General features: G+C 40.7%; 1 protein-coding gene across 1 annotated transcript; it reads right to left on the bottom strand.

Annotated features, from left to right (window-relative positions):
- On the bottom strand, positions 1 to 24,018 carry ASAH1 (N-acylsphingosine amidohydrolase 1). The gene is made up of 14 exons (XM_026647907.1): positions 23,872 to 24,018; positions 15,583 to 15,629; positions 15,287 to 15,377; positions 13,913 to 13,999; positions 11,855 to 11,933; positions 10,600 to 10,674; positions 9,177 to 9,222; positions 6,176 to 6,320; positions 4,699 to 4,753; positions 4,352 to 4,433; positions 3,522 to 3,653; positions 3,065 to 3,188; positions 2,358 to 2,414; positions 1 to 713 (listed from the first exon to the last, which is right to left on the bottom strand). Exons 1-14 carry the CDS (start codon positions 23,941 to 23,943, stop codon positions 624 to 626), a joined length of 1,182 nt encoding a protein of 393 aa, XP_026503692.1. The 5' UTR covers positions 23,944 to 24,018; the 3' UTR covers positions 1 to 623.
- Positions 24,019 to 24,335: the final 317 nt, after the last annotated feature.

Below are 24,335 nucleotides of genomic sequence, written 5' to 3'. Positions count from 1 at the left end.
TTCTGTCCCAGCTGTAACACAAGACATTCCCCAACAGCTTGTTTATTGTAATAGAAGCTATTTTATGGATAGGTCATTTTACACAGACATTTTAGAAATACATCCTTAATACTGGACTAGCAGCATTAAACATTCTTCCAAACAACTATATAACTCTTAATTTGTTATTGTGAAAAGGAAGAGTAGCAGAACTCATTTAATCAACTGCCTTTTTTACACCATTTCTAGTTTTCTCATACTGGGAGAGGGTGCGCCACGCTAATGCAATTTTGTAGTTTAAAAGTATCTTTAATCTAAAAAAGGAATTTTCTGATAGTGAACAATTGTGGTAACAAATTAGCAGGAAAATAGGCGATTGTTGTATTACACTTACAGAAATATACTTGGAAGTAGAAACAAAATGCTAGTACACAGTTGTCTGAACTGTCAATTAAGAAAGCAGATGACGGACCTGTGCTACATTAGATCTATTCTTAGAAGCTCGTTAATAGCTATATGCAAATAGCTATCAAAGTTCTGATGAAACATTTGGAGGCTGAAGAGCCCCTTTCCAGAGGTACAGTTCTTTTTAGTGAAGGGCATCCAATTCCAACAGGCAGAGCTCATCCCAGATGGGTGAAGGATCACCATGGACTACAGGAACCTATGCACTCCCGCAGATAACTTTCTGAACGGCCTTCTGAAACCTCCATCAGTGTTGTGCACACAGTCAGCTAGCAAGAAAAAGGAAACTCATTTTATCCCTCCTGTGATTCACATTTTACTTATTTCAGATAGTTGCTGAGGAACAGAGGATGGAGAACGATCTGGCTCTTGTAGCTTATAATATACACAACTAGAAATATTAGGAGGTTTGTTTTTAGTAAAACATTACATGTATGCTGTAAGAGCAAGAATATGAAGATTATGTTCTTGCCATCCACACAAAGGTAAAAAAACCTAGTTAACCACTATGATCAGTTATAACTCAAACTTAATCCTAATCCCACTGAAGAACCATCAAGTGTCCATTCTATATGTTAAGAGAGAAACTTTAGGCATGCTGAGAAGTAGCATCTTGAGCTGCAACCCGAAAGTTTTAAAAGAATTAAGTCTGTTACGTGGATCGCTGATTAACCAGTTTTGGACTGATCCTTAATGAAGGCCCAGAACCTCTGAAATGTTCTTCAATCAGTGTATTTATAAAAGAGGAGACATTATCCTAAAATTTACATCACCTCTACAAAAGATAATCACTTTTCATCCCTTGATCTGTGCTCCTTGACATTAGATTGATATGTCTCCTTGATATGATAAGAGGTATATAAAATCATGAGTGATGTGGAGAAAGTGGATAAGGAAAAGTTATTTACTTATTCCCATAATAAGTAGGGGCCACCAAATGAAATTAATAGGAAGCAGGTTTAAAACAAATACAAGGAAGTTCTTCTTCACGCAGCACACAGTCAACTTGTGGAACTCCTTACCTGAGGAGGTTGTGAAGGCTAGGACTATAACAGCGTTTAAAAGAACTGGATAAATTCATGGTGGTTAAGTCCATTAATGGCTATTAGCCAGGATGGGTAAGGAATGGTGTCCCTAGTCTCTGTCTGTCAGAGGATGGAGATGGATGGCAGGAGAGAGATCACTTGATCATTGCCTGTTGGTCCACTCCCTCTGGGGCACCTGGCATTGGCCACTGTCGGTAGACAGGATACCGGGCTAGACGGACCTTTGGTCTGACCCAGTTCGGCCGTTCTTATGTAGATTCCTTGCTCCTGGCACTAAGGAAGATAAGGTGTGTGTGTGATATGACTCACAATTTGTAAGCAGACTGGACCAGATTTTTCCCTTGGATATTTAACCTCTAAATTCATGGGTAACGGTAAATCTGACCTCATCCAAATCTGATGCAAAGTGTTTTTGCCTCTATTTACAGATACAAGTTTAAATGATTTCATTTACATTTTGTGAAGTGCCAGAGAACTTTGACTCCAACATATTTTGAAGGAAGTTTTACTTGGGAATCTCATGTCAGTGCTTTCCCCTGCTTGTGTAATTTGACTGCTATTAGAAATGATGAGGTATTCATCCTTTTCTGAACAAGTTGGATTTGCTGCACATCCTCTTACAAACTAGTATGAGCACTGCATTTTCACTGATGTTTCAGTAGATGTCTTTTACATTTTCAAGACCAAGAATAATTTTTTGTTTTTTTATTTTTGTTTCAAGTTTCTACCAAAATATACAGAGATCAACCAGGGTCAAATTTAGCCCTAGCCATAAGTAGGTGAAACTCCACTGAATCTGGCCTAAAGTGATATGCCCACCTTGTGGAAATACACCTCCATTGCAAGAAATGTGGAAAAAATGGTTACCTTATTTAAAATAGGCTTTGTGGAGAGAACATCATAGATGGTTGGTAGGGAGATGTTCTGAAAGAGAAGTAGATCACAATTAGCTACGTTTATATTAGCTCATGTTTACATACAAAATTACATAGCAAGATCATGCTGAGAACAGAATGCTGAGTACAATGATCTATCCTCTTTGCTGACTACTTAAGCTGTAAAGTTAAAGCAGACTGAAAAAATACATAACTCCCCAACCATCCTCCGGACAGAAGATACGTGGGCACTAGAGATTGGCGGGCCAGGCTTTGCTGCAGGTAGGGCAGTTTTGTAGCATTTGGCACCTGTTAAATCAGCGGTAGTATTTCGCTCATGGATGAAGCAATCCCTACATGTAGTTTAGGATGTGTTTTTATATTATCAGTTGTACCCCACCCTGCTTGTATTGCATAAGAAGAAAAAAAAAATTCAGAAATTTGAGTTTAAAAATGCAGAGCAGTGAGAGCCTCAGGCTAGACCAGGAAGAAGCCTCCCCATTAAACCTAGCAGCAGCTAGCTGAGCTTTATTATACATAAATCATGTAGGCAAATTTGCATCACAAAGCCTTAGTTGTTCCTGTTACCAAGCTAATGCCCTGAACTGCCATGGCTAGTGCAGACCCTTGCTATGAGGTGGCTTGAGTTCAGATCATTTCAAAATACTAAATTACGGTAAGTTATTTAAAAATATTTACCTCCTGCTTTGTCTGGTTCATGCACTTCATTGCAGGTGTTCTACGGTCATCCAAGACAAGGGGAGCCTTCCAACGATCATAGTTTGTTTCCACCACATACCATGTGCCCCCATTTGCATCAAGGCTTGAAAAGAGATGTAAATTTGTGTTCATTTTCGGTTAAATACTCCACAGATACAGATATGGTTAGCATAGGGGAAAAAGTGTATTTCACCGACAACACTAGTTAAAGAATGAGATTCCTGAGCAGATTAGTGAAATAGTATTATAAAAGCACTTTTTCCTGAATAAACTAGATACTATATCAAAACACTGTTTTTTGGATTAAAAGCTTTAAAATCAAGCAATAAGATACTAGAGAGTCAGCTTGCTCTCTCTTTTAAGGAAAAAAACCCCCACACATTAGACGTAGCACACCTATGTCAATGGAATTTGTCTTGCTCTTAAGTGTACTTACTCCCAGATATCCAAGGCAGCTTGTCTGCTACGAGTGATCACACAGCCCTCTCCGGATTTGTTTCCTCCCAGTATGAAGTAAGCTGGAGCCAGTAGTCTTGTTTTAACCAGCTGGTCTTTTGCTTCTTGATAACTAAATAATGCATCAGAGAAGAGTCTTGTTGAACTACATTTTTGTGTGTGCTTTAAGCCCTACGGATACCCAAATATCAATCCGCAAGGAAGTATTTTCCATTATATCAGACTCTTATTCAATAAGTAAACTTTAATAGAACTACATAAAGTAACAATATTCTGAGTTTGTATAAGTAAAAATTCCCAATAGCAAGCTGCTCATGTTTACAATTTGATTCACTATTTAAAAAGCCTATAGTTTGCTGGGAGAAGTCTCCTGGATAGTCTTCTTTTAATTATTGTCAAGACAAATGGGAACTTTTTTATAACTCACTTGAAGTGTTTTGCACTCCCCCTCGTGCGATGCAGTGAAACAAAGCATTCTTTCCAATATCATGACAACAGCTTAACTTGTGCTAGTGTCTGAAGAGGTTTTGTCATGATATGCCACTCGACAGTTGGAAGTGGTCTTCTTAATTTTAGCTTTATTTAAGGAAAAAGACTCGTCAAGGACCCACACGCATGAATGCCAGGAAAAGGTTCCTGTTCCAGTTTCTAAAAAGATCTACCACACATTTTCAAAATAGGCAGAGATCAGTTTAATTTTCAAGCTTCTAATAAGAGATTTAAAAAAAAAAAAAGTAGTTAGGGAGTTCTAAATGTTAATATCCACAGCACTACCACTATAAACAAAGATCAGCAGAAAAAACGTGTTACCTTGTACCATTCTCTAGCACAGTTCTGGTGAGGAAGCCCATCCACATACCATCTCTCCTCCCAAGAATCCACTCAAAGATTCCTGAAAGAAGTCACCAGTTACAACAATTTTTCTTCCTAGACACACAAAACCTTATTATTGCCTCCTGATTTTTATAGTTTCTACATACCTGGTATAATTCCTAGCCTCAGTTTCTGTTCCCCCCTCTCCCCACCGGGTCTTGTGCATCTGACACTGACTTCAGCCTTTTCCTTTTTTTTTGGAGGGGAGGGGGGAGAAGTCAGCAGGTGCCCCTAAATTTTGAAAACTTTGCTATATATTCAAGAAACAAGTCTCAGTTACTTACCAATGTAACCACCGTCCAGACTGAAGCGCTCATTCATTGTAAGAGTGAAAATTCCCTGGGAAATAGTAAACAATATAAGTTAACTTTCATAATGAAGTGAAAGATACTTTAACTAGTTACTGTGACACTGCAATGAGTAACACTGTACTTTAAGGTGGACATAGAGCTTGATTCTATAATCTGTTCTTCGTGTGAATATTCCCAGAAGACACCAGTGGAACTACTCCATTGAGAAAGGAATTGCAAAATTAGACACACGTGCAGCAGAACCTTACTAATCTAGATGTGGGTAAGACAAGGCTGAACTGGAGATGGATCCTGGGGTTTGTAGTCTACTGTAGATTTTGCTGTTGTGTTAATCCAATGCTGGGGGTCATTCTCCCATCAGACCACTACAGGAGCATCACATCAGTTGCCCGCCAATAACGTACCCGACCTCCCTTTAGCCACCTGATTAGTCTGCCAGAATGACGACACCAGACATTAGGAAAGTTCCAGGCTTGAAGACTTGCCCCATGGCGTGGTCACTGGTACCACACTTAATTATAATCACACATTAAACTTCCAAGGTATGCATTAGCCTCCACTTTAAAGCCTCAATTTCCCCAACCCCTCCTGTGTACTCAGCTCCTCCAGTGGGATGGGAAGGGAACTCAACAGCGAAGGCCTAGACTCCTGAAGGTGGAGCTCACACTATATTGCTGGAGCTCATTTTACCATGCTGGTGGCTAAAGTGGAGGAGGAGAAGAGTAGGACAGAGCATGTGGAGAAGATTTGAGGTGATGGTAAAATACAGGGAAAAAGAGGAGGTAGAGAAGAAAACCACCAGCTTGAGAGGCAAGGTGTATGTTTATAGTCAGTGTTTAAAATCTAGATAAATCCCAGATCTCTGCTGCCTGCAAATCAAGACAAGTCAATTTAAAATACATGCCTACATTTGCAGGAAGAGAGATTAACACAACACTAAGAAGACTGACCAAGTTCACTGCTTCTCCTCTTTGTGGGAATCACAAGTGATCTCATTTTTTGCTTGTTCACAAAGCTGCTCATCTAATTTTTCTTTTTCTAAAGCCAAATCTGTGTTGGATACAAGACTGCACGATTCTGAATTTTGAGAGAGTGAAATTTTCCTTTAGCTACACAACCTAGCTTCAAAGTTCAAGTATTTTATGTGGGCAATTTCCTTTTATAATGAAACTCTGCAAATCAGTGGCATTTTCCAACAAGTCTCCTTTCTTCTTCTTCCATTCTTTGGAAGCGTACATTTCCATCTCAACTATGAGTAAACTTGGAGGCTACTAACTTGTGTGAAGGGCTCATAGTTACAAAAGATGAAGGACAGTCTCTGAAGGTGACTAATGAACAAGTTTCAAACCTGTTTCTAACTGATCCTTGGAAGGAAGGTGAATTGTGCTCTTAAAAAAAAGGAAAATCTGCGCCAGAAAGTTTTGTAGCATTGCAAACAAAGAATACTTACTGGTTTGATTCCAGACACCATGCCCACATATCCTGCAAAGTTTGTAGACTTAAATACTGTTTTGTTGTTTCTCTGGAAGTCCAGAGTCACCACTAAGGGCTTCAATTCCTGAGTTATAATCCAGGAACTATTTTTTATGTCCCACCTACAGGAGGAAAGTGTGCATTAAGAAAAAACTCTAACCCATGTTATTACACAGACTGCAACATTTAACTATGCATTAATGTACACATGCACCCAATGCAACAGTGTTCCTAATTCAACATTTAGCATTACTTCTAATTCCTTACTTCTAGCTAATCTATGCATGAAGAAAGTGTAAAGCGAATTTATAAAATGCAGTTTATGGGTGAATATATGGTTTTAAAGACCCAATACTGGCCCATACTCAATTGTTCAGTGCCAAATTGGACCTCTACACAATACTTACCCAGACACCTTAACCCTATTAGTAAGAGGTCTTGAAATAATCTCAACTGTCATAACAACTGTACCACTTTTGGCAGAGATATTACCTGGAATTCCAGGAGCTACTGAGACTTTTAAAGCACGCCAAAGATGTATAACTCTTGAACAAAGGGTGATCAAATCTCATTGGGGAGACCACCATCTTTAGTTTAAAGTCTCAGCCATGCCCCTATCTTATACAGGCATTGAGAAAGCAAAGACGCAATACTATCAGGATTAATTAAAGAGACATAGGGGTTCTCTTTGAGAGCCAAAAGAACCAGAGTTGAAGTTCTTTGTGGGGAGGTTATTGATATTAATCAGGGGGAATTTGAAAGATGCTGAGGAGCACTGATCAATGAAGCTCACACAAAACAGCAGAAGTTCTAGTAAAAATAAGGAGAAGACAGTAGTTATGGTTAATTTGTGGAGGTATTAGAAAAACCTAGATAAAATTGACATTTCAGAAATGTAATGGGAGAATAAATTAATGGAATTCTGAAATTCTTGGCTATTCAGACAGTTGGGAGGAAAACTACTGCCAAACAATGGAGCTCAGACTATTCAAAGTGAGTGGAAGGGAACATGATATAGAACAGGGTGGGCAAACTACAGCCCACGGGACTGTCCTGCCCGGCCCCCGAACTCCTGGCCTGGGAGGCTGTCCCTCCTCCCCCACAGCCTCAGCTTGCCCCGCTCTGGGCGGCGGGGCTGTGAGCTCCTGGGGCAGCGCAGCTGCAGAGCCCGGCCTGACCCGGTACTCTGTGCTGTGTGGTGGCAGCGTGGCCTTGCTCCAACTGGATGGCGCGGCTGTAGCGCTGCCAGCCACCAGTGCTCCAGGCAGCACGGTAAGGGGGCAGGGAGTGGGGGGGTGGGGCGGCGTTTGGACAAAGGGCAGGTGAGTTCCAGGGTGGTGGTCAGGGGTGTGGATGGTGGTTGGGGGGGGGGAAAAACAGGGGCTTGAATGGGGGTAGGGGTCCCAGGGGGCAGTCAGGAAGGAGGGGGGGTTGGATGGGGAGGCAGGGGGCAGTCGGGGCAGGGGTTCCGGGGGCAGTCGGGGGACAGGGAGCGGGGTGTGTGGATGGGGCAGGGGTCCCAGAGGTACCGTCAGGGAACAGGGAGGTTTGGACAGGGCAGGAGTCCCCAAGGAGGGGGGGCAGATAGGAGGTGGGGGCTGGGCCATGACCCCCTCCCCTAACCGGCCCTCCATACAAATTTATGAAACCTGATGCGGCCCTGAGGCCAAAAAGTTTGCCCGCCCCTGATATAGAATCTATATGGATACAAACACCAGATCATTAGAAGATATATAATATTGAGTAGACTACCAGCTTCTGGACAGAACAGATTGTGAATGCTGAGAGAGGTCAAGAAAACAATGACTTGTACGGTAATATCGGTTACCCAAATATAAACTGAACTGTTGAGAGAGACATTTCTCAGAATATTACAGTTGAATCTTTAGTCCATCTGTCTATAAGCAGCAAGGTGGACAGTAGGCCTACCAGGGACATATAACTTCATGAATTAGTTATTTAAGACTAAAAACTGAAAACAACCTGAAAGTACAGTGATAGCCAGGTTAAATGTATACACATTTAAAAAACAAAGCACACTAAGCAGCACCATAGATAGTTTTAAGAGTGGAAAAATCTCACCCTTGTTCCATACTCAGTTTACTTTTCACTATTTATGTTTTACATTCTCTGAGTTAAGAAAAATACAAACTGGTCAGTTTTGTTTACTGGACTCATGCACTAGCATGTGGCAATATTTGGGATGCAAACTCTCCCAGAGAATTTAAAAGATTCCATGGAAACATTTCTACTGATCTTAGGAGATGTAAAAGCTAAAGTCTATGTTTGACCCAAGCTATCCTTTTAAGGAAACTAAATTCCAGAGTTCACACTGATGGTGCTGTAGCATTACATACATAGGACCATAAAACAAGCATCAGGAATAATCCAGATGGCATGGTACAAGTGCTTCTTCAATTCACATGATGCTACTAGAAGAATTAGATATTGACCAAAGAAAAAAGCTTGGTGACCCCAGAGATCCACTAATTTTTTTTTATATTGTTTCCTTTGTGTTTTGCGCCACAGCAGACTCTGTGGCGGAGTGAGTTCCATCTGCTGGGACAGAGCAGAGCACACGTGTTTCCAGCAACTATTCATGCCCATTCCTGGGGGGGGGGGAGAGAAGTCACTTGTACCATCTATGAGGTTCTTCCATGCTAGCAAGACAAGATGATTTTTTTTAAAATGGAATGACAGCCATTTCTGCTAAGTATGGAATAAGGGTCATTTTACTGCTTGAGGTTAGGAGAGCTGTACTCTTAGCCTGTACTAGTCTTTTTCATTATACCAGAAATATACAGTGAAAAGTTAGTTACAGTAACTAGTTGCAACCGTCAGACAATGTGTAAATGTTAAATTAATAGCTTGTACTGAAAAACAGCAAACAGAGTAACATTCAAGCCTAAGTTGCTTTTAGGACTCAGAAATCATAGAATGATTCCAAATAAAGGAGACAGACAGACACAAGTACTTACCCAAGAAATAGTCCAAAATCTAAATTTCTAGCATGGTACAGCTTTCCTGGATTTAAAAGAGAAGTTATTTTAATATATTTTTTAAACAGACATGTCTAGGGGGTTAAGGCTCTATCGGACTAAAGAAAAACAGGCAAGCTGAACTCATAGCAGATATAAGATTTTATAATTGGATGCTGTTGTGGGTGTTGCTATACCAAGATGGATGCTAAGGAAGACCATTCTATATTAAGAATGATTGGGGAGACCAAATAAGCTACTTTTGCCAAAAAGATATTTGGAACAAGCCTGCTTCTAAAGCTTTTCCTTTCTAAAATTTAATGTTTTCTAACCTTAGCCTTTTTTATCTGATGAAATGTCACTTGTCTCATTGTTTTCCATATCAAAATGGATGCCAATCCCCAACATTATTTGGGCATTAAAATACAATTATCCCAGTTTTCCCCATTAATTTTTTTTTTAAATGGAATGTTATCAAATTAACATGATAGAACACCTGAGTGAATACATAATCGGGTAACTTTAAAAATGCTGTCTTCCTGGAGACTTGGAAAGGCATTTCAACTACCCTAGTAAATCTGAAACATAGGGAAAGTTATAGTAGTTTACAGATTGGGCTAGTGTTTCAGAGTCCATGGAACGATGAATACAAAGCAGTTCCAGTTTACTGCTTCAATCCACAGCTATTTGAGGGTTTTGTTTTAAATGGAGTAAATGGTCTACTCTGTTTCTGTTTGTAAAGATGTTTTATTCACTGTAAAAACTCTGAATGTTTATGGGAAGAGTGACCATGCAATATCAGAACTCCCTTATAGGAAGGGAAAAAGCAGCAAATGAAATCCTCATGCCATTTGTTCACTCTTACCCTCAAAGCTATCACCCATTTGGCTGAGAAATGGAAGACTCCTTTTGCGACAACTCATATTAGTGCCTGTGCAGTTTAGGAAGGGGAAAGAATGGACCAAGAAAACAAAACCTGAAACCCAGTCCTCTCACATAGCAACTGAGAACACTGTGACCATGGAGTGATTTTTTTTTTTTATTCAGTAGGTATGAATCAGCCACTTAAAACTATTTGGTTTAGAGTTATATAAATGCTGCCCATGACCACAGTATCTGAGCACCTTCCACATAAAGTACCTAACTTGTTCATAGTGCTCTTCATCTATAGATCACAAGGTGCTTTATAGAGTTCAATATCATCATCATCTCTATTTTCCAGAAGGGGAAATGGAGGCAGGGAGCAGTGACCTTGAGCAAATCACTTCATCCAGCTGGACAGCAACAGAGCAAGGAACAGAAGCCAGCAATAGCAAAGTTCATAGTGGACTATTATCAAAGCTCAGCCAAAAAGTATTTACACAGGACAAAAGCCATTGCTCCCATAAGATTCACAATAAAAGTGGTTAGGAACAGACTTTACCTGATTTGTCTTCTGCTACTATTGAAGTACATACTGTAAAGATTTCATAGAAGATATTAAACAAAACAATTTCTCCTAGAAGAAAAAAAAGAGGAGCATTCAATCAAAGTGCCAGACTGTCAATAAAAAGAGTAGCTATTAGAAAAGACGTCTATTGGAGAAAGGAGAATCCTACAGCACTACCTCTCCCCAAAATTTCAATTTGACTTTCTTGGGGTTTGAGTCAATGGCCAGTTCACTTAAAGGCAAGAGCCTCACGAGGTATAAGGAGCTTCAATATCTTAAGAACTAAACTAACATGGGGGCTAGATTCTCTTACACCTATGTGCCACCCAAATCTGACACTGAAGATACAGCTTTCCTTGTTCAGCAACTTGCATCACACAAAAACTTCAACATAGCACTGCTCATGCTGCTTGCACACTGCCAGGATTGTTGGGGAGAAAGCACAGATCAGTGGTTCTCCTGATCTGCCTGAGAAAATGGAGTATCCAGAGATCCATTGTGGGTGTCTGCACACACGTTACATCGGCATGTAGAGTAAATATGCTGCATGCCCCCCAGCATAGGTATAAACAGCAGTGTAGATGGCGAGGCATTGCTTAGGCAATTAAAGTCACACCTGAACCCTGTGGGTATGTAACCTACATAGCTCTCTACATGTCTAAGCAGAACCTCCCCCGTCTAGAAGGCTATTTTTTAGCAGTGTGGCTCTGGCAGTGGGATGCCTTTCATTTGCACATGTAGCCACACATTGCAGTGTGGATGCGGCCTGCTTTTCACTATGGCATGTAGCTATACATAGCTTTTCTGGGAAGAAAAGTCCCACAAGCAATCCTACCCTGCTCCTTTTGGCATGTTGGGAGTGGGTGTAAGGAAAGGCAAAGAACTCTCACCAAAGGAATGCTACAACTTCTAGCAGTCCTAGGTTGAGAGCTTCCATATCTCCCAGCAGAAGATCTGCTTCACAAGGCCATCAGGGAGAGGGCTATGGCTGGACAGAAGAGTTACAAGTCACAATCTTTCAAGTGTCATTTGCGGTCATCATGTTCCTACAGATAATGTTTTAATTTAAAGCATCACAAAGTGCTTCACTAAATTACCAATTATATACTGAATAATTAGGGAGTGGAGGCTAATGTGATAGATAAATGCACTGCAATTTTAAAGAAGGGGGGCAAAAAAAAAAAAAAAACCAAAAAAAGAACAAAACAGTGATTCAGACATTATAGAACTGAAATGTTGAAATTATTACCCAAAGGAATGCCTGAAGCATTTGCAATCCCTTTGAGCTCTTCATTGAAAGGGTAGGGAAGGGTGGAAATCAGTCGAACCTGGGGGACAAAAAAAGACTTGTTTAAATTGTAACTGAAGATGAATAATATCTTGGTCTCTAAACAGAGGCGCTCTCCTCATAGTCACATCTTTCTAGGCGGACATTGTAAAACTGGACATTGAATATCTCTGCAAATATTTGAGGGGTTTGTGGAAGAAATTGAAAGGCAAGGAAGCACTTTAAGAATAAAAATTAAGTTTATTAAAATTTCTACACTCAAACAATGGAGATGGGCACAATGTCCAGTTAATTTGAGACCACAGACAGTAATGGGGAGATAAGTATAGTCTTGTCACCATTAAGACCAAGACAAGTCCCAGGCACTATTCACAGTAATGCTGATTAGCGGAATCCCTACCTACACCACCCATTCTCCACCACAGAGGCAAATTGGAATGGGAGGAAGTAGGATGGGGTGTAGCCACAGTGCCTTCTAATCCAGTGCCATGAGACTGTTGTAAATTGTGTAGGTACAGATCTGGCCTCCTGTGGCCTTCAGGATGAGGCAAGCAGAGTTGTCTAATGTTATGTCTACACTGCAACTAGCAGTGTGCTTCCCAGTCCAGAAAGACTGGCACACTAGCTCTGCTTAAGCTAACATGGCAAAGATAGCAATGTGGGCACTGCAGCCCGGGCTATGGCATGAATTAGCTGACCAAGTAAAAGCCTGCCTGACCCCCCTGGGTGGCTAGCCCATGCTGCAACATCCACACTGCTATTTTTAGCACATTAGCTTGAGCACAGCTAGCATATGTGGCCATGTCATCTTGCTCCCTGCTCAGGTCCTGTACCAAGCCTGGATCAACCAGGCTTGAAGGTTTGACCCAAAGAATCTAACTTCTAAAAGCAAGACATAAAAGGCATTTCTGAATCACTAGGACTGTTTCATGTGGGTCTCCTTATCTTAAGAGTTTAAAAAAAATAATCATTTCAGTCAGTCTAGCAGCTGAGAAGGTCTAAAAATGTACAAAGGATAAAAAGGAAATTGCAGTGTACACAGACATGTCTCTTACAATATAGATCAGCCCATTTATCAACCATCACCAGAGCCGCAATTTCTCTTGCTATTGTCCCTTTTACCCTTTGCAAAAGTGCACATAGTAAAATAGTACTTTTAACTCCAGATATTATTGCTGCTGCTCAAAACTTTACTGTTTCAATTCAGTTTTGCCACACTTGTGAATTACTCACAAATACTTCATATATCTGCTAGTAGTTAAAGGGGGAGGGGCCACAGTTTTGCTGTTAGTCCAAAACAATGGACACTGATCAAGACCGTTTGGTAAATTCACTAGTGCTGTTGTGGTCAGACACTTATGCCACATTCAATGAACTAAAGGAACTGACTAAGGAGTACAGCACAGCAGAAAAAACAGCATTGCAATATGTTTGTTTTGTTAAAGAGACCAAGTCATTGTCAATCGCGTATGAATTTTCCTACTGGATAGGAAGACTAAGTTCAAACTTTCTTGAATTCATAAGAATTCCCCCAAACAGAACACTTGTGATATTTTTTTCCTCAGTTTAGCATTTGGCTTCAGATAGAATTTAACTCAAGAAAATAAGTTTTCTAAACTAAGAGTAAATAAGTAAGTATCTATCTATCATATCTGAAGTCTCAGTCTCTGGAGAAGTAATAGACTTAATCTACAGCCAGGGAAAAACTTTCTAACCATAAGGGTAGTTAATCTCTGGAATAGGCTTCCAAGGGAGGTTATGGAATCCCCATCACTGGAGGTTTTTAACAGGTTGGACAAACCTGTCAGGGATGGTCTAGGTGTATTTGATCCTGTTTCTATGCAGGGGGCTGGACCTGATGACCTCTCAAGGTCCCTTCCTGCCCTACACTTCCATAGATTCTAGGACTGCATTCTGGGGGCTAGGGCATACAATTTGATGTGTTTACAAAAAAACAACAAACAAAAACACACACACACACACACACACACACACACCCCAGACACTGAAGATACTTACCAACTTAGTATCCACTATTTCAACAGCTTTGCCACTAGGGACGAATGCATTTGCTATATTTTTAATACTCTGAATTACAGTCTTCAACTAGAAAGGCAAAAATTAAGTTAGAGTTCAAGATTGTGGTAACTTTTGCATTTTAATATAGGAAATGATAAAAGCAAAAATGATAATCTGATGCTAGTGATGAGAGACAAACATTGCCAATTTCTGCAACCACTTAAGAGCCCAATTCTGGAACCCTTGCTCACTATCTTATTCACACAAAACAATAAGGGACCTATTCTAAGAAACTTCTCAAGTACATACACTAGAAAAGCTTCAAATTTGCTCCACTTGAGCGTACATAACAAATGCAGTCTTGTTGTAAATGGTGAAACTCCACTGATTTGGTTTACATGGTTCAAGAGGGAGTACATGGTCTAAAATATCGGTAAAAATATAGACCAATGTTTTCAAGTCTAGCTAAAAACAGGTTCCTAAAACCTATATGTGGGCAAAAGCAGAACTAGTTTAGTTTTAAGAGGCGATGAACAGCCCCAGCTGACATTGGGCATCCGCTTCTTGCATTGACTTCAACACATCTGGGGGGAAAAGCTACTTCTAATAAGAGGCCTAAATATGAATTTTAAACTTAACTTTAGAGACAGGCAGATTTGAAAATCTGAAACAGTTCCTTTTCTCTTTAGGTTCAAACCAAAACACACTTGAATAGTGTTCAAGAGCTATTCCTACCCAATGGCTTATTAGATAGCTTGAATGAACCAAATTTAGTGACCTCTTTCCACACCACAAAAAGCTCCACCACAGTCGGTGCCCTAATTTACAGTGTTAGGAGGGCCAAAAACAGTATGGTGATGAGGAATGGACTATCCATTCAGCACCAGAGTCAGTTTCTCCAAATTAGGAAGGAGGCATACTGACTGGATCGTGTGGGAAAGTTAAGACTACTGCTGCTGTATCCTGTGTTTGTGGATAGAATACTTCAGCCCCCAGAAGGCTGTCTGGCACAATTCCCTCATAATAAATGTGTTTAGATTTAAGGAGAAAACGTTGATAAGAAAAGAAGTCCACCTCAGGAAACACCACTCTTCAAAGTGTTCTAATTACGAGTTAACTTACCTTCTATTATGTCAGATCCAGTTTGAGAATAAACATTTTGTAGGAAGAAAGTGTTTACTTAAGCCACCATTTCCCCCCCCCCCCTCCAGTCAAGACCTTAAGTCAGACTAGTTTAAGTACAGAAAACTGGAATTAGAAACATTAGTCATTAAATATTTCAAAGGTAAATTCTTCCCACTCACTCTTTCCTGTGAGTCTCCATGAAAAAAAGTTATTACAGCTAAACTTAAGAGCAAAAGCTTTATTTCATACCTCTATTTTTTTGTCACTCAGCAACTTATCCCATCTTCTGCTGGGAGGTAAATCAAGATTTATGATGTATGTTGGAACCGTCCCTTTGAATCTGAAAAACAAATACCAAAGTTCATATTTATACAAGTTTATAAAACTGTGCTATACCAAGTACAAGGCCAAAACTATGAAAGATGTTTTTGTTTCATTCTGTTATGTGAGCAAGCCAGAAGCTTAAACTGCCTCCCTCCCACACCCCCAATTCACTGTTTTCCTGTAATGTGGTAGAAAGTGTACCAGTAATCTGAGTTACTCACGTTGGTCCTGCAGGAGGATATGTTTTACTTCTGCAGTCTTCTCCAAACTGTAAAGAGAGAAACAGTACTGTTTAAGAATGTAAAGGTTTTTTTTTTTTTTTTTTAAACCAACTTCTTGGTTACCTTTTTTTGTTTGTTTGTTTCTAATATGCTATGTAGTCTTAGGTTTTTGGTCCTTTTAAATGAAGCATGTCCAGCTCCCCTGTGCCAGTACAGGTGCTTCCAGTTTGACCAATTAGGGGGACCAGGCAGCACATGCAGCTATGAAGGATCAGGGAGAAACACATAGGGAAGGCAGTCTCTGGGGAAAAGCTGCAGAGGTGTTCACTGGCTGACCTCCCCAAGCTGGAGAGGGAGTTACCTACTGACTTCCAAGCTGGAGAGCTGAAACCAAGGACCAGAGAAGACTGAAGGCAAGGGTGCAACAGAGGGGTTTACCCAATGAGATCTACATGCTGGAGAGCTGGAAGAAGTTAACAGGAGAGGGGTGAGGTATGTTCCCCTGACATGGATGAACTCCCAGTGGAGAGGGGTTCCTGCTGGGAATAGTGAGGTTGTACTCCAGGTAGAAGGGTTGGGTGGCTGTCCTGGCAGAAGGCCAGGAGAGGACCAAAGAGGCGCTGGGAGCATGGTATGTGTTATGTCAATGGATTAGATGCACTGGTGGTGATAGATGGACGATGCTTTGGGACTTTTGTTCTGGATTATTTGCATGATGTTTTTGTAATAAATGGGCCGCAAGAAGGGGTGTTGAAACAAGAGAGCCTGTTGTAGAGTCCTTAAAGGACCTGACAGAGGAAGTGGGACAGTAACCCTGGCCTTAAGATGCTCAGACACAAGCAGGTGCTTGGGGATGATAGGGAATCATTCATACTTTTATCATAAAGAATAATCTAACCAGTTGGTTAGCTGATCAGTCACAACAGTCTAGGAAAAAATCCCATACTTTGGTAGTCCAAGCTGAACAAGTGAATTTAAGATTATTTATTGTTTAGTGGACAAGCTAATGGCTTGCACTTAATCCTATATATTAACTGATTACTCCTATTGTGATCAGAGGTGCCAGTGATAGCACTTAGCATTTACAAAGCATTCTGTTAAGAGGTCAGAATAATTCAGAAGCATTAAGTAAATCACCACACACGTGCAAGATAGGCATGTTTGATATTATCCTTGTCTTACAGATGGGTGGCAAAGGCACATACAAATTTAGCAAACCACTTAAGTCATGACAGCTTGCTATACGGTACAGACATTACCTACTGCTGACATGTGCAGCTAAACTGGTGCTGAATATGGCTTAAATAAAATGTAGCCAAGGGGAAATTACATTTGGCACCATTTAATTTTACATTCAGCACCAATATAGAAACTGATTAACTGCCAGCATAATCCCAAGCATAACAGCTGCACCCAATGTGAGCAATGAGTACTTTTTGTAGTATAGCGAAGTCTCGGAGTCAGCATCAGGGTCAGAACCTAAGTCTCCCTGCTCCCAATCCTGTGCTGCACCAGCTATTCCACTCTGACAACTCACCTCATTTGACTTGTAAGTGTAGCCAGCTAACAGAAGTAATGGAAAAAATTACCAGCCTGCTTTTGAGTTTTGTTCACCCAAGCACACCCCCACATTGCCCTACAGAGCAAGTGCACCCCTAAGTGTTTTATGGGCACAAATGCCATTTACAAGTAAACAGGCAGACTGTCAATTATTTGCAGTTTGTTTGGTTGCACCAGTAAGAAAGATTAAGTTTGTCCTTGACAAATGGGCATACAACTCATTCAGACTAAACAACTGCCAGCCAATATATCCATGTTCAACAATCTGGATGGAGACACAAGTTGTCCTTGGGCAACTCATCTTAAGTTTCCTAGATTCATAAATTCAAATAGCCTGTCACACTGTGCAAGGTACCTTCTATTTTACAAGTTATTCCATGGTATCAATCAGAGGAAGACAGGACGTTTAAAAATGTTAAAGTTAATTAATACTTGTGCAATATAATTGGTGTGGATTTTTGATTTGTAACAAATTAATCTAGCAAAGAGATTTTATACCTATCATAGAGGTTACCCTTTGGCAGGCAGCTGCTTCTTATTTACCCTGTTGTCCTAGTCACTATATAGTCACAGCTAAGAACAGCAATCAGCAGAGCACTGAATAATGTAATACATTTGTATTCTCTCTGTTTGGGGTGATTGGGAAGAAACTTTATGAGGGGAATCACAGCTCATGCTAGATGTGACTATAGGAAGTAGGCAGGTTCATGGGCATGAACACAGTGTTGTGCAGTTGTTATATCCTCTTCCTAATTAAGAGGAAGGTAAAACAAATTTCAAACTTACAGAGGCTAACTACTAAATTAAGGAATCTAAAATAAGGAAGCTAGCTGGAGACATCAGGTGACAGAGAAGGCTATAAAGAGTCTGAATTCTGAACAGCCAAACTATATCTTGTGAAACTAACATTTTGCAATACTAAAAAAGGAAACATTCCATCACATGCATCTCTGTTTAACAGATAGAGCAAAATCAGAACTAGGTCAGGCAATTAGTACAGTGCCACTTCCAAAATAGATATCTGGCTGAAAAACACTGCTAAGCAGACAAATATTCAAGTATCTCAAAATGATCCATGGTTTTGTTGCCAGCATGGTTTAAAAACTCATTATAAAAGAAAACTAGGTAAACATTGTAAGTTTGCAGACTTCCAGACAATGCACCCAACTGCTTCTTAGTGATCTACTGTTAAGGCAAAATGACAAATTTCAGTTTGGAAATTTGGCTTCTTGGGGAATTTTTTTTTTTAAAGTGATAACTAGATACTCCAGAATCCTTTTGTTGATAAGAAGCTCAATATGGTAACCTAGGCCATGTCTATACTAATTGAGGAAACATTATTGCCTCTAGCAAATTGAATATAATAGGACATTAGCTTGAAATCCAACTTTAAAAAAAAGTTTGGTGTTTCAGGTCCTACATATGCTGCTATACCCCCAAGCTAATTTTGGCTGTTCCATAATCACTCTTAAAAGGCTTCCCCTTTCTCTAGTTGTGTAAAATAACCCACATAATCAAAGGGGGTGTGGGGTGGGTGGGGATGTGAAACTGTCCTTTGAGGATACTCAAAGGAAATAAACTTAAAAAAAACCCAGAAGAAGTGACTTTTCTCTAGTCTTTCAGTTATAGTCATTGTGTGTATTATGTAACAGTTAATGTTTAAAAAAAAACACTTAAAACAAGTGTGGTGTTTTGTTTGGAAACTTAAGTTCAAGAAAACAGACAAGTTTCTAGATGGCGAGTTACAAAGATAGCCTTCCATTCCTGAACCAACATACACTGCTGTTCCCAAATCTTCAGACAGTTCCAGAGCATCTACTATTCACAGCTTTCTTAAGCAAAAGCATGAAATTGACAAGACTGATTAGTTTCATTGCTGCTGTTCAGAAGCTCCTCTGGAGCAGCAGTGAAATTGAGGCACATTTCCCAGCAACAGAATGAAATTAGGAGCAGGTCTGGAGCTATTAGTGTGGTAAGGGAGACCCCTTCCTTCACAACTGCCATGAAGCTGGAGAAAGGATAGAGGAGATACACCCTCTCCTCTTAACAGTCAGGCTGCTCTTAGTAGACAGAAAGATCTTCTCTTCCCTTTCAGAAGCCATGAAAGTGGGCTTCAGGTATGCCAGACACTTAATCAGAGGCTGCTACAAAAAGTGGAGCCTGGAAGCAGGGGCCTGAAGCAGCATCTTGGTAAAAATTCCTATACTTTCCTCTCTCTCAATAGCAAGGGAGTTTTGGTTGGAGATAGGATAGCTTCTTGCTTGGACATTGGCCCAAACAGGCTGCATCTTTCTTACCAACCTTTTGCTACCAGGTTTTGTTTTGACTGTTAGATGTTGGGTAAAGTTTTTCCAAATCTCATGTGTACATGAATGTATGTGAGAGGGTGAGAAACACGACAGATTGTGGGGGTGAAGTGGAAGGAAAAAAATATAATGGAGAAAGATAATGCAATGCAGGGAAAAAAGTAAGATGAAAGACATTGAAGACAACATAGAAAAGATATGCCATGATCAAAGTGAGTGAAGCCAAGTTACAAAGAAAGGGAGTCCAAAAAAGTCAGCCATCCATTTACTCTGAGTTTATTAAATAGAAAGCTGACAGTTACATTTAAAATACAGAACATAGCCGTTTTAGTTCTTGTAAACTGCAGGAGCCATGGTGCCACAAATTTGTCACTGCAGAGAGTAGCATTAGTGCCCAGATTAGTAACGGTTGGGTAAACTTTACAAGCCCAGCCTATTTACATTTATAAAGTTCATCTGGACATTTAAATTGTCCATTCTAAGCATTCCAAGCAACAGCATTTTCATCATTGCCTTGGAAGAATATTCTGTACTCTAGAATTTCTGGAAATTTTCCTCACTACTCAGTCTAAGATTTCCCTTACCTAACCTTATTATTTCTAGTAATCTCCCTTTGCACTACTATAACATTGAATAGTATTTTATAGATTAAAGATAGCTTTTAATTTGATATCGGACTAACTGATATTCAGCATCCTTTTTGTAACTAAAGACAGCTTAGAATTCTATGTTCCATAAAACAACAGTTTCTTTACCTCTCCCATTACAGGGCAGTATTCTGCCATGCTGTAATAATCCTACTGATGTTTTTCATCCTTCAGAATAGTAACAAGTAATACAAAGCTTAACAGCACTGCAGAACCAACGTAGATATGACAAGTGAGCCCAATTTTCTTTTGCTTTCAGTTCTATCTAAGCTGAAATTGCAAGACCAAGTTTTGCCCTCAGTTACATGTGTACAACCCACTGAAGGCATTCAGTTACAACCTGTGCAATTCTCAATACAATGGGGTTACACAGCTGTAACTGAAAGCATGTCCCCTATAGGATATTACTAGCCACAAGAAACCAGCTTGATTACCAGTGGTATGAAGTATACTTTAACCTAATGCATTTGCATCAAATCAAAGAGAAACCTGAAGCTCTTTATAAGAAACTGAATCACACAAATTCAAAGATGACAGTCATATAGTTATCCACTTCACCACCAACTCTCCTGCCACACCTCTAAATAGCCTACCCAAACACATTTTCACAGAAGTGCCTCTAAGCCACTACAGCAGCATGCTCCATGTCAACATGGAGCCCCAAGGATACACTGTGTGCAGTCAACTGCAAGATCCAGATCTAAGAATCTGGCTGGATTTTAAGATCCCCTTTGCCTCCCTTCAATTACCTTTGCAATACTTTCATTATAAACTTATTACAATGATTTGTTGTACTGGTGAAGGCCACATTTCATATTTTAAAAAGATATGATCAGTTGCATCAAAAAGTCATGTATAAATTAGAGTTTGGAGTATGTGAGCTCATTCATATGCAATGTTCTAACAGCATGCTTGATACAGAATACTTAGCGGAAAACAATCAAAATGATGAACTCTGCTTACACAGCATGTCTTCAATACATTTTATGTCCTGAGACAAAAGTAAGTGTGTCACTTCAGTGTTTTGAAAAAGGATACTGTAATAGAATTAAGGTTCACTTATGAAACAAGACAACTGTTACCTACACCACAGAAAGTCATAAAAGGAAGCAATTGTTCAGTTGTACATTGCTATGGACTAGGGAGAAGATAAATTCAAAGTGGACTCTTCTAACAAAGAACTTGCCCTAACTATATTGGCAGAGATTTTCAAGGTATCCTATTAGAGTCAATGGGACTTCTCCTGAATTCCTTATTCTCAGTAGTAGAGATTTTCAGGAATCCTTAGGATTGTTTATTGTTTGATATTTTTCCCCTTCTAAAATACAGTACAAATTATTTATGCTACTAAACAATTGTTTAAAAATTGGAAACCATTTTATATAAATTATCTAGTTCAAATAAAATCAATTTGGTATTTACTCCCTCTAAAAATAAAAATTTGTAACCATACTTAATGGTTTAAAAGTAAATGATCTTAAATTCTCTATTTATAGAACACTACAAATAAACAAAGCATGCAGTCCTCTTGAGATTCTTTCCCCCCCTTCACATTTTAAAAACAGTATTGGTATGTTTGTGTGTAGTACTGCAGTATTTCATCAAGAAGCCTTTGCCAACGTAATCTTTCATACAAGAAAGAAAACAAAGTCAGAAGTGTATATTAAGTAAATAAAAGATGCAAAATAATCATTGCAAGCACAAGGAAAACAACTTCCAGGACAATAGCTTATTAATCAAGTAATTTAAAATAGATAAATAAAGGGCCTTGCTTTCATATAGCCCATTACTGAAATTTGTTAAATTTAAAAACAGAATATTTTTAAAGTGGTTACATATGATCTAAAATTAACATATCCAGGACTTAAACATCGTGCACTGCACAGTTGAACAGCAGCTGCTGTGATTCATAAGGCATCCACTTGTTGCATCTTGTCTTTAATTAGGCCAAAGTCCTGCAAATACTTATTACACAGGTGCATTGCCTTACACATTAGTAGTCTTGAGTTCAGGCTACTCACATATGCAAAGTCCTCACATAAAGAACAGGAGTACTTGTGGCACCTTAGAGACTAATAAATTTGTTAGTCTCTAAGGTGCCACAAGTACTCCTGTTCTTTTTGCGGATACAGACTAACACGGCTGCTACTCTGAAACCTGTAATTACTCACATACAAACACTTTCAAGAGGGGGCTTCAGGATCAAGTTCTCAGGACAGGAGTTTAAGTTATTACTGTTTGCACAGCTCCTAGTACAAGGAGATCCCAATCCTGAATGAGGTCTCTAGAAACGACTGTAATCCAAACATAGAACACTTATCTCAAAGTATCCCAAAGTGCTTCACAAGTGTATACACACAGCTCACTTCATCTACTACTGAAATGAAGTGACATGTATGGAGAGGATTAGTTCAGAGGTATATGAAGGTTACAAAAGTTACAGGGCAGCTGCACAGGGCTACCACAAAAGCCAATTTGTGAAAATTTATCAGCTAGGAGTTTAACTAGCTTGGCTAGATTTCTGCTATTCTGACTATTGCCCAAACCTTCAAGTGTTTTCTTTTCTCACTGAAGAAAATCCAAGCTTCAATTCAGAAAAGTTCCCTGGGACACTAACCTGACTGGAGTTTTTAGGGAAAGTTGGGCCTTACAAATGTTCTCCCATAGGTCACAATAGTTTTTCTGTGTATTATCTTGTCTGTACTTTTCCTAACCCAGGGAAGGTGTTAACTGTATGTTTTGTTGTAGGAAGCAGACTAATAAATACTACTAGTTACTCCTAGAAGATCTCATTTGAATACTGGTTTTCTGCCTATACCTTCTACAGAGAATTATCAAGTTTTCCCAGTAAAGTTCTGCACATTTAAATCCTGCTGCTTAACCAACACAACTACTAGTTAACTGTTTCAGGGCATCACCAAACAGCATGAACAGCCTTAACCATCTCTTGCTTTACAGAATATAGCTGTACTTTACAACTAACCCACACAAAGAGTGGTTTGGGGCAAATAGTTAAGAGGAGAGGAACCTGTAACTTCAGCCGCACACAACAGGATGAAAAGCAGTTGATCTTACTGTAGATTGGACAGTACCACTTTCTGCACAGCAAAACACCAAGCATCTACATCATTAACAAGGGCTACAGTTTATGAGCTTGGCATCTAGATAAGTGGTTTAACTTTCAGAAGGGTTGAGCACCCCCAGCCTACACTGAAGCCAAAGAGGATAGGATACAAGCCATCGAGGACACCGCAGCTGTGCAATGTTAGGTGGTCAGGTGCTTAACCGAGGTGCCTAGCTTCGGGAACCCCACTCTGAAAGTTTAGACCAATACTAATAACAAGAGCAAATAAAACCAGCTTGACTCCCAGGCTCCTAAACCTCCCACCTGCCTGCTACTAACCCAGGCGTGGCAGCCCACTGTCTCCTCTATCAGCCTGGGGCGATGCCTTGAATAGTGAGGTGTGGCCCGTGCACACAACTACTACGGACAAGGCTCCGTGTCCGCCCCCGGGGACCCAGAGGCAGCATCAGGCGAGGGCCGCCCCTGCCTGAGAGGAGAACGCTGCAGGTGGCACAACCCCAGCGAGCGCCCAAGCCGGTGAGGGCCGCGCTCCCTCCCGCAAGCAGGGCAGTCCGCCCGCCGGCGCTTTCCAGCAAGGCGCTGCAGGCGAGACTCGGAGGGACCTGCCCGCCGGGGAAGGGGGAAGCCCCGCACCGACAGCTGCAACCCGCGGGGAAATGCCCCACGTAGCAGCCCCCCACGCGCCGCTCACCGGGTCCTCGGCCAGCACCGCGAGCGCCGCGGCGGCAGCGACCGCTAGCAGCGGCCAGCGTGAGATACTCATCCTGCTGCTAGGCCCCGCGCACTCCCCGCCGCACAACAGACTGACTGAGCCGGCAGGCGCAGGAGCCAAGGGAAAAGCGGTATCATGTGACACAGCCCTGAGTCCGCACCACCCACGCCCAGCGTGAGGCGCGCCACGTGACTCATCATCCCCAGGAAGGTACCGCTCACGGTGGAGGGGGGACAGAGAGTGAGGAATGTTCCACTGGCACCCAGCGAGAAGCAAACAAGGGGCAGTGCAGGAGTCCCGGTGCGGGGCGCTGGGCTAGGCGGCTCTGCAGGGAGCAGCAGGCCTCTGCACACGCCAAAACCGGAATAAGGAAATTTGCTATTTTTGCACCCCCACGATTGGCCTGTGGAACGCACTGCCTCGGCGATGCAGAGCCGTCATAG

Source organism: Terrapene carolina, unplaced genomic scaffold, assembly GCF_002925995.2.
Source record: "Terrapene carolina triunguis isolate 2854851 unplaced genomic scaffold, T_m_triunguis-2.0 Scaffold66, whole genome shotgun sequence".
Taxonomy (NCBI): Eukaryota; Metazoa; Chordata; order Testudines; family Emydidae; genus Terrapene; species Terrapene triunguis.
The sequence above is the reverse complement of the archived record's forward strand: the minus strand, read 5'-3'. Positions and strand labels throughout refer to the sequence as shown.

Coding starts and splice junctions, on each gene's coding strand:
- ASAH1 (XM_026647907.1), bottom strand. CDS start 23,943: ATGAGTATCTCACGCTGGCCGCTGCTAGCGGTCGCTGCCGCCGCGGCG. Junction 15,630..23,871: donor CGGTGCTGGCCGAGGACCCG/GTGAGCGGCGCG, acceptor CTCTCTTTACAG/TTTGGAGAAGACTGCAGAAG. Junction 4,754..6,175: donor TGGTGTCTGGAATCAAACCA/GTAAGTATTCTT, acceptor ACTATTTCCCAG/GGAATTTTCACTCTTACAAT.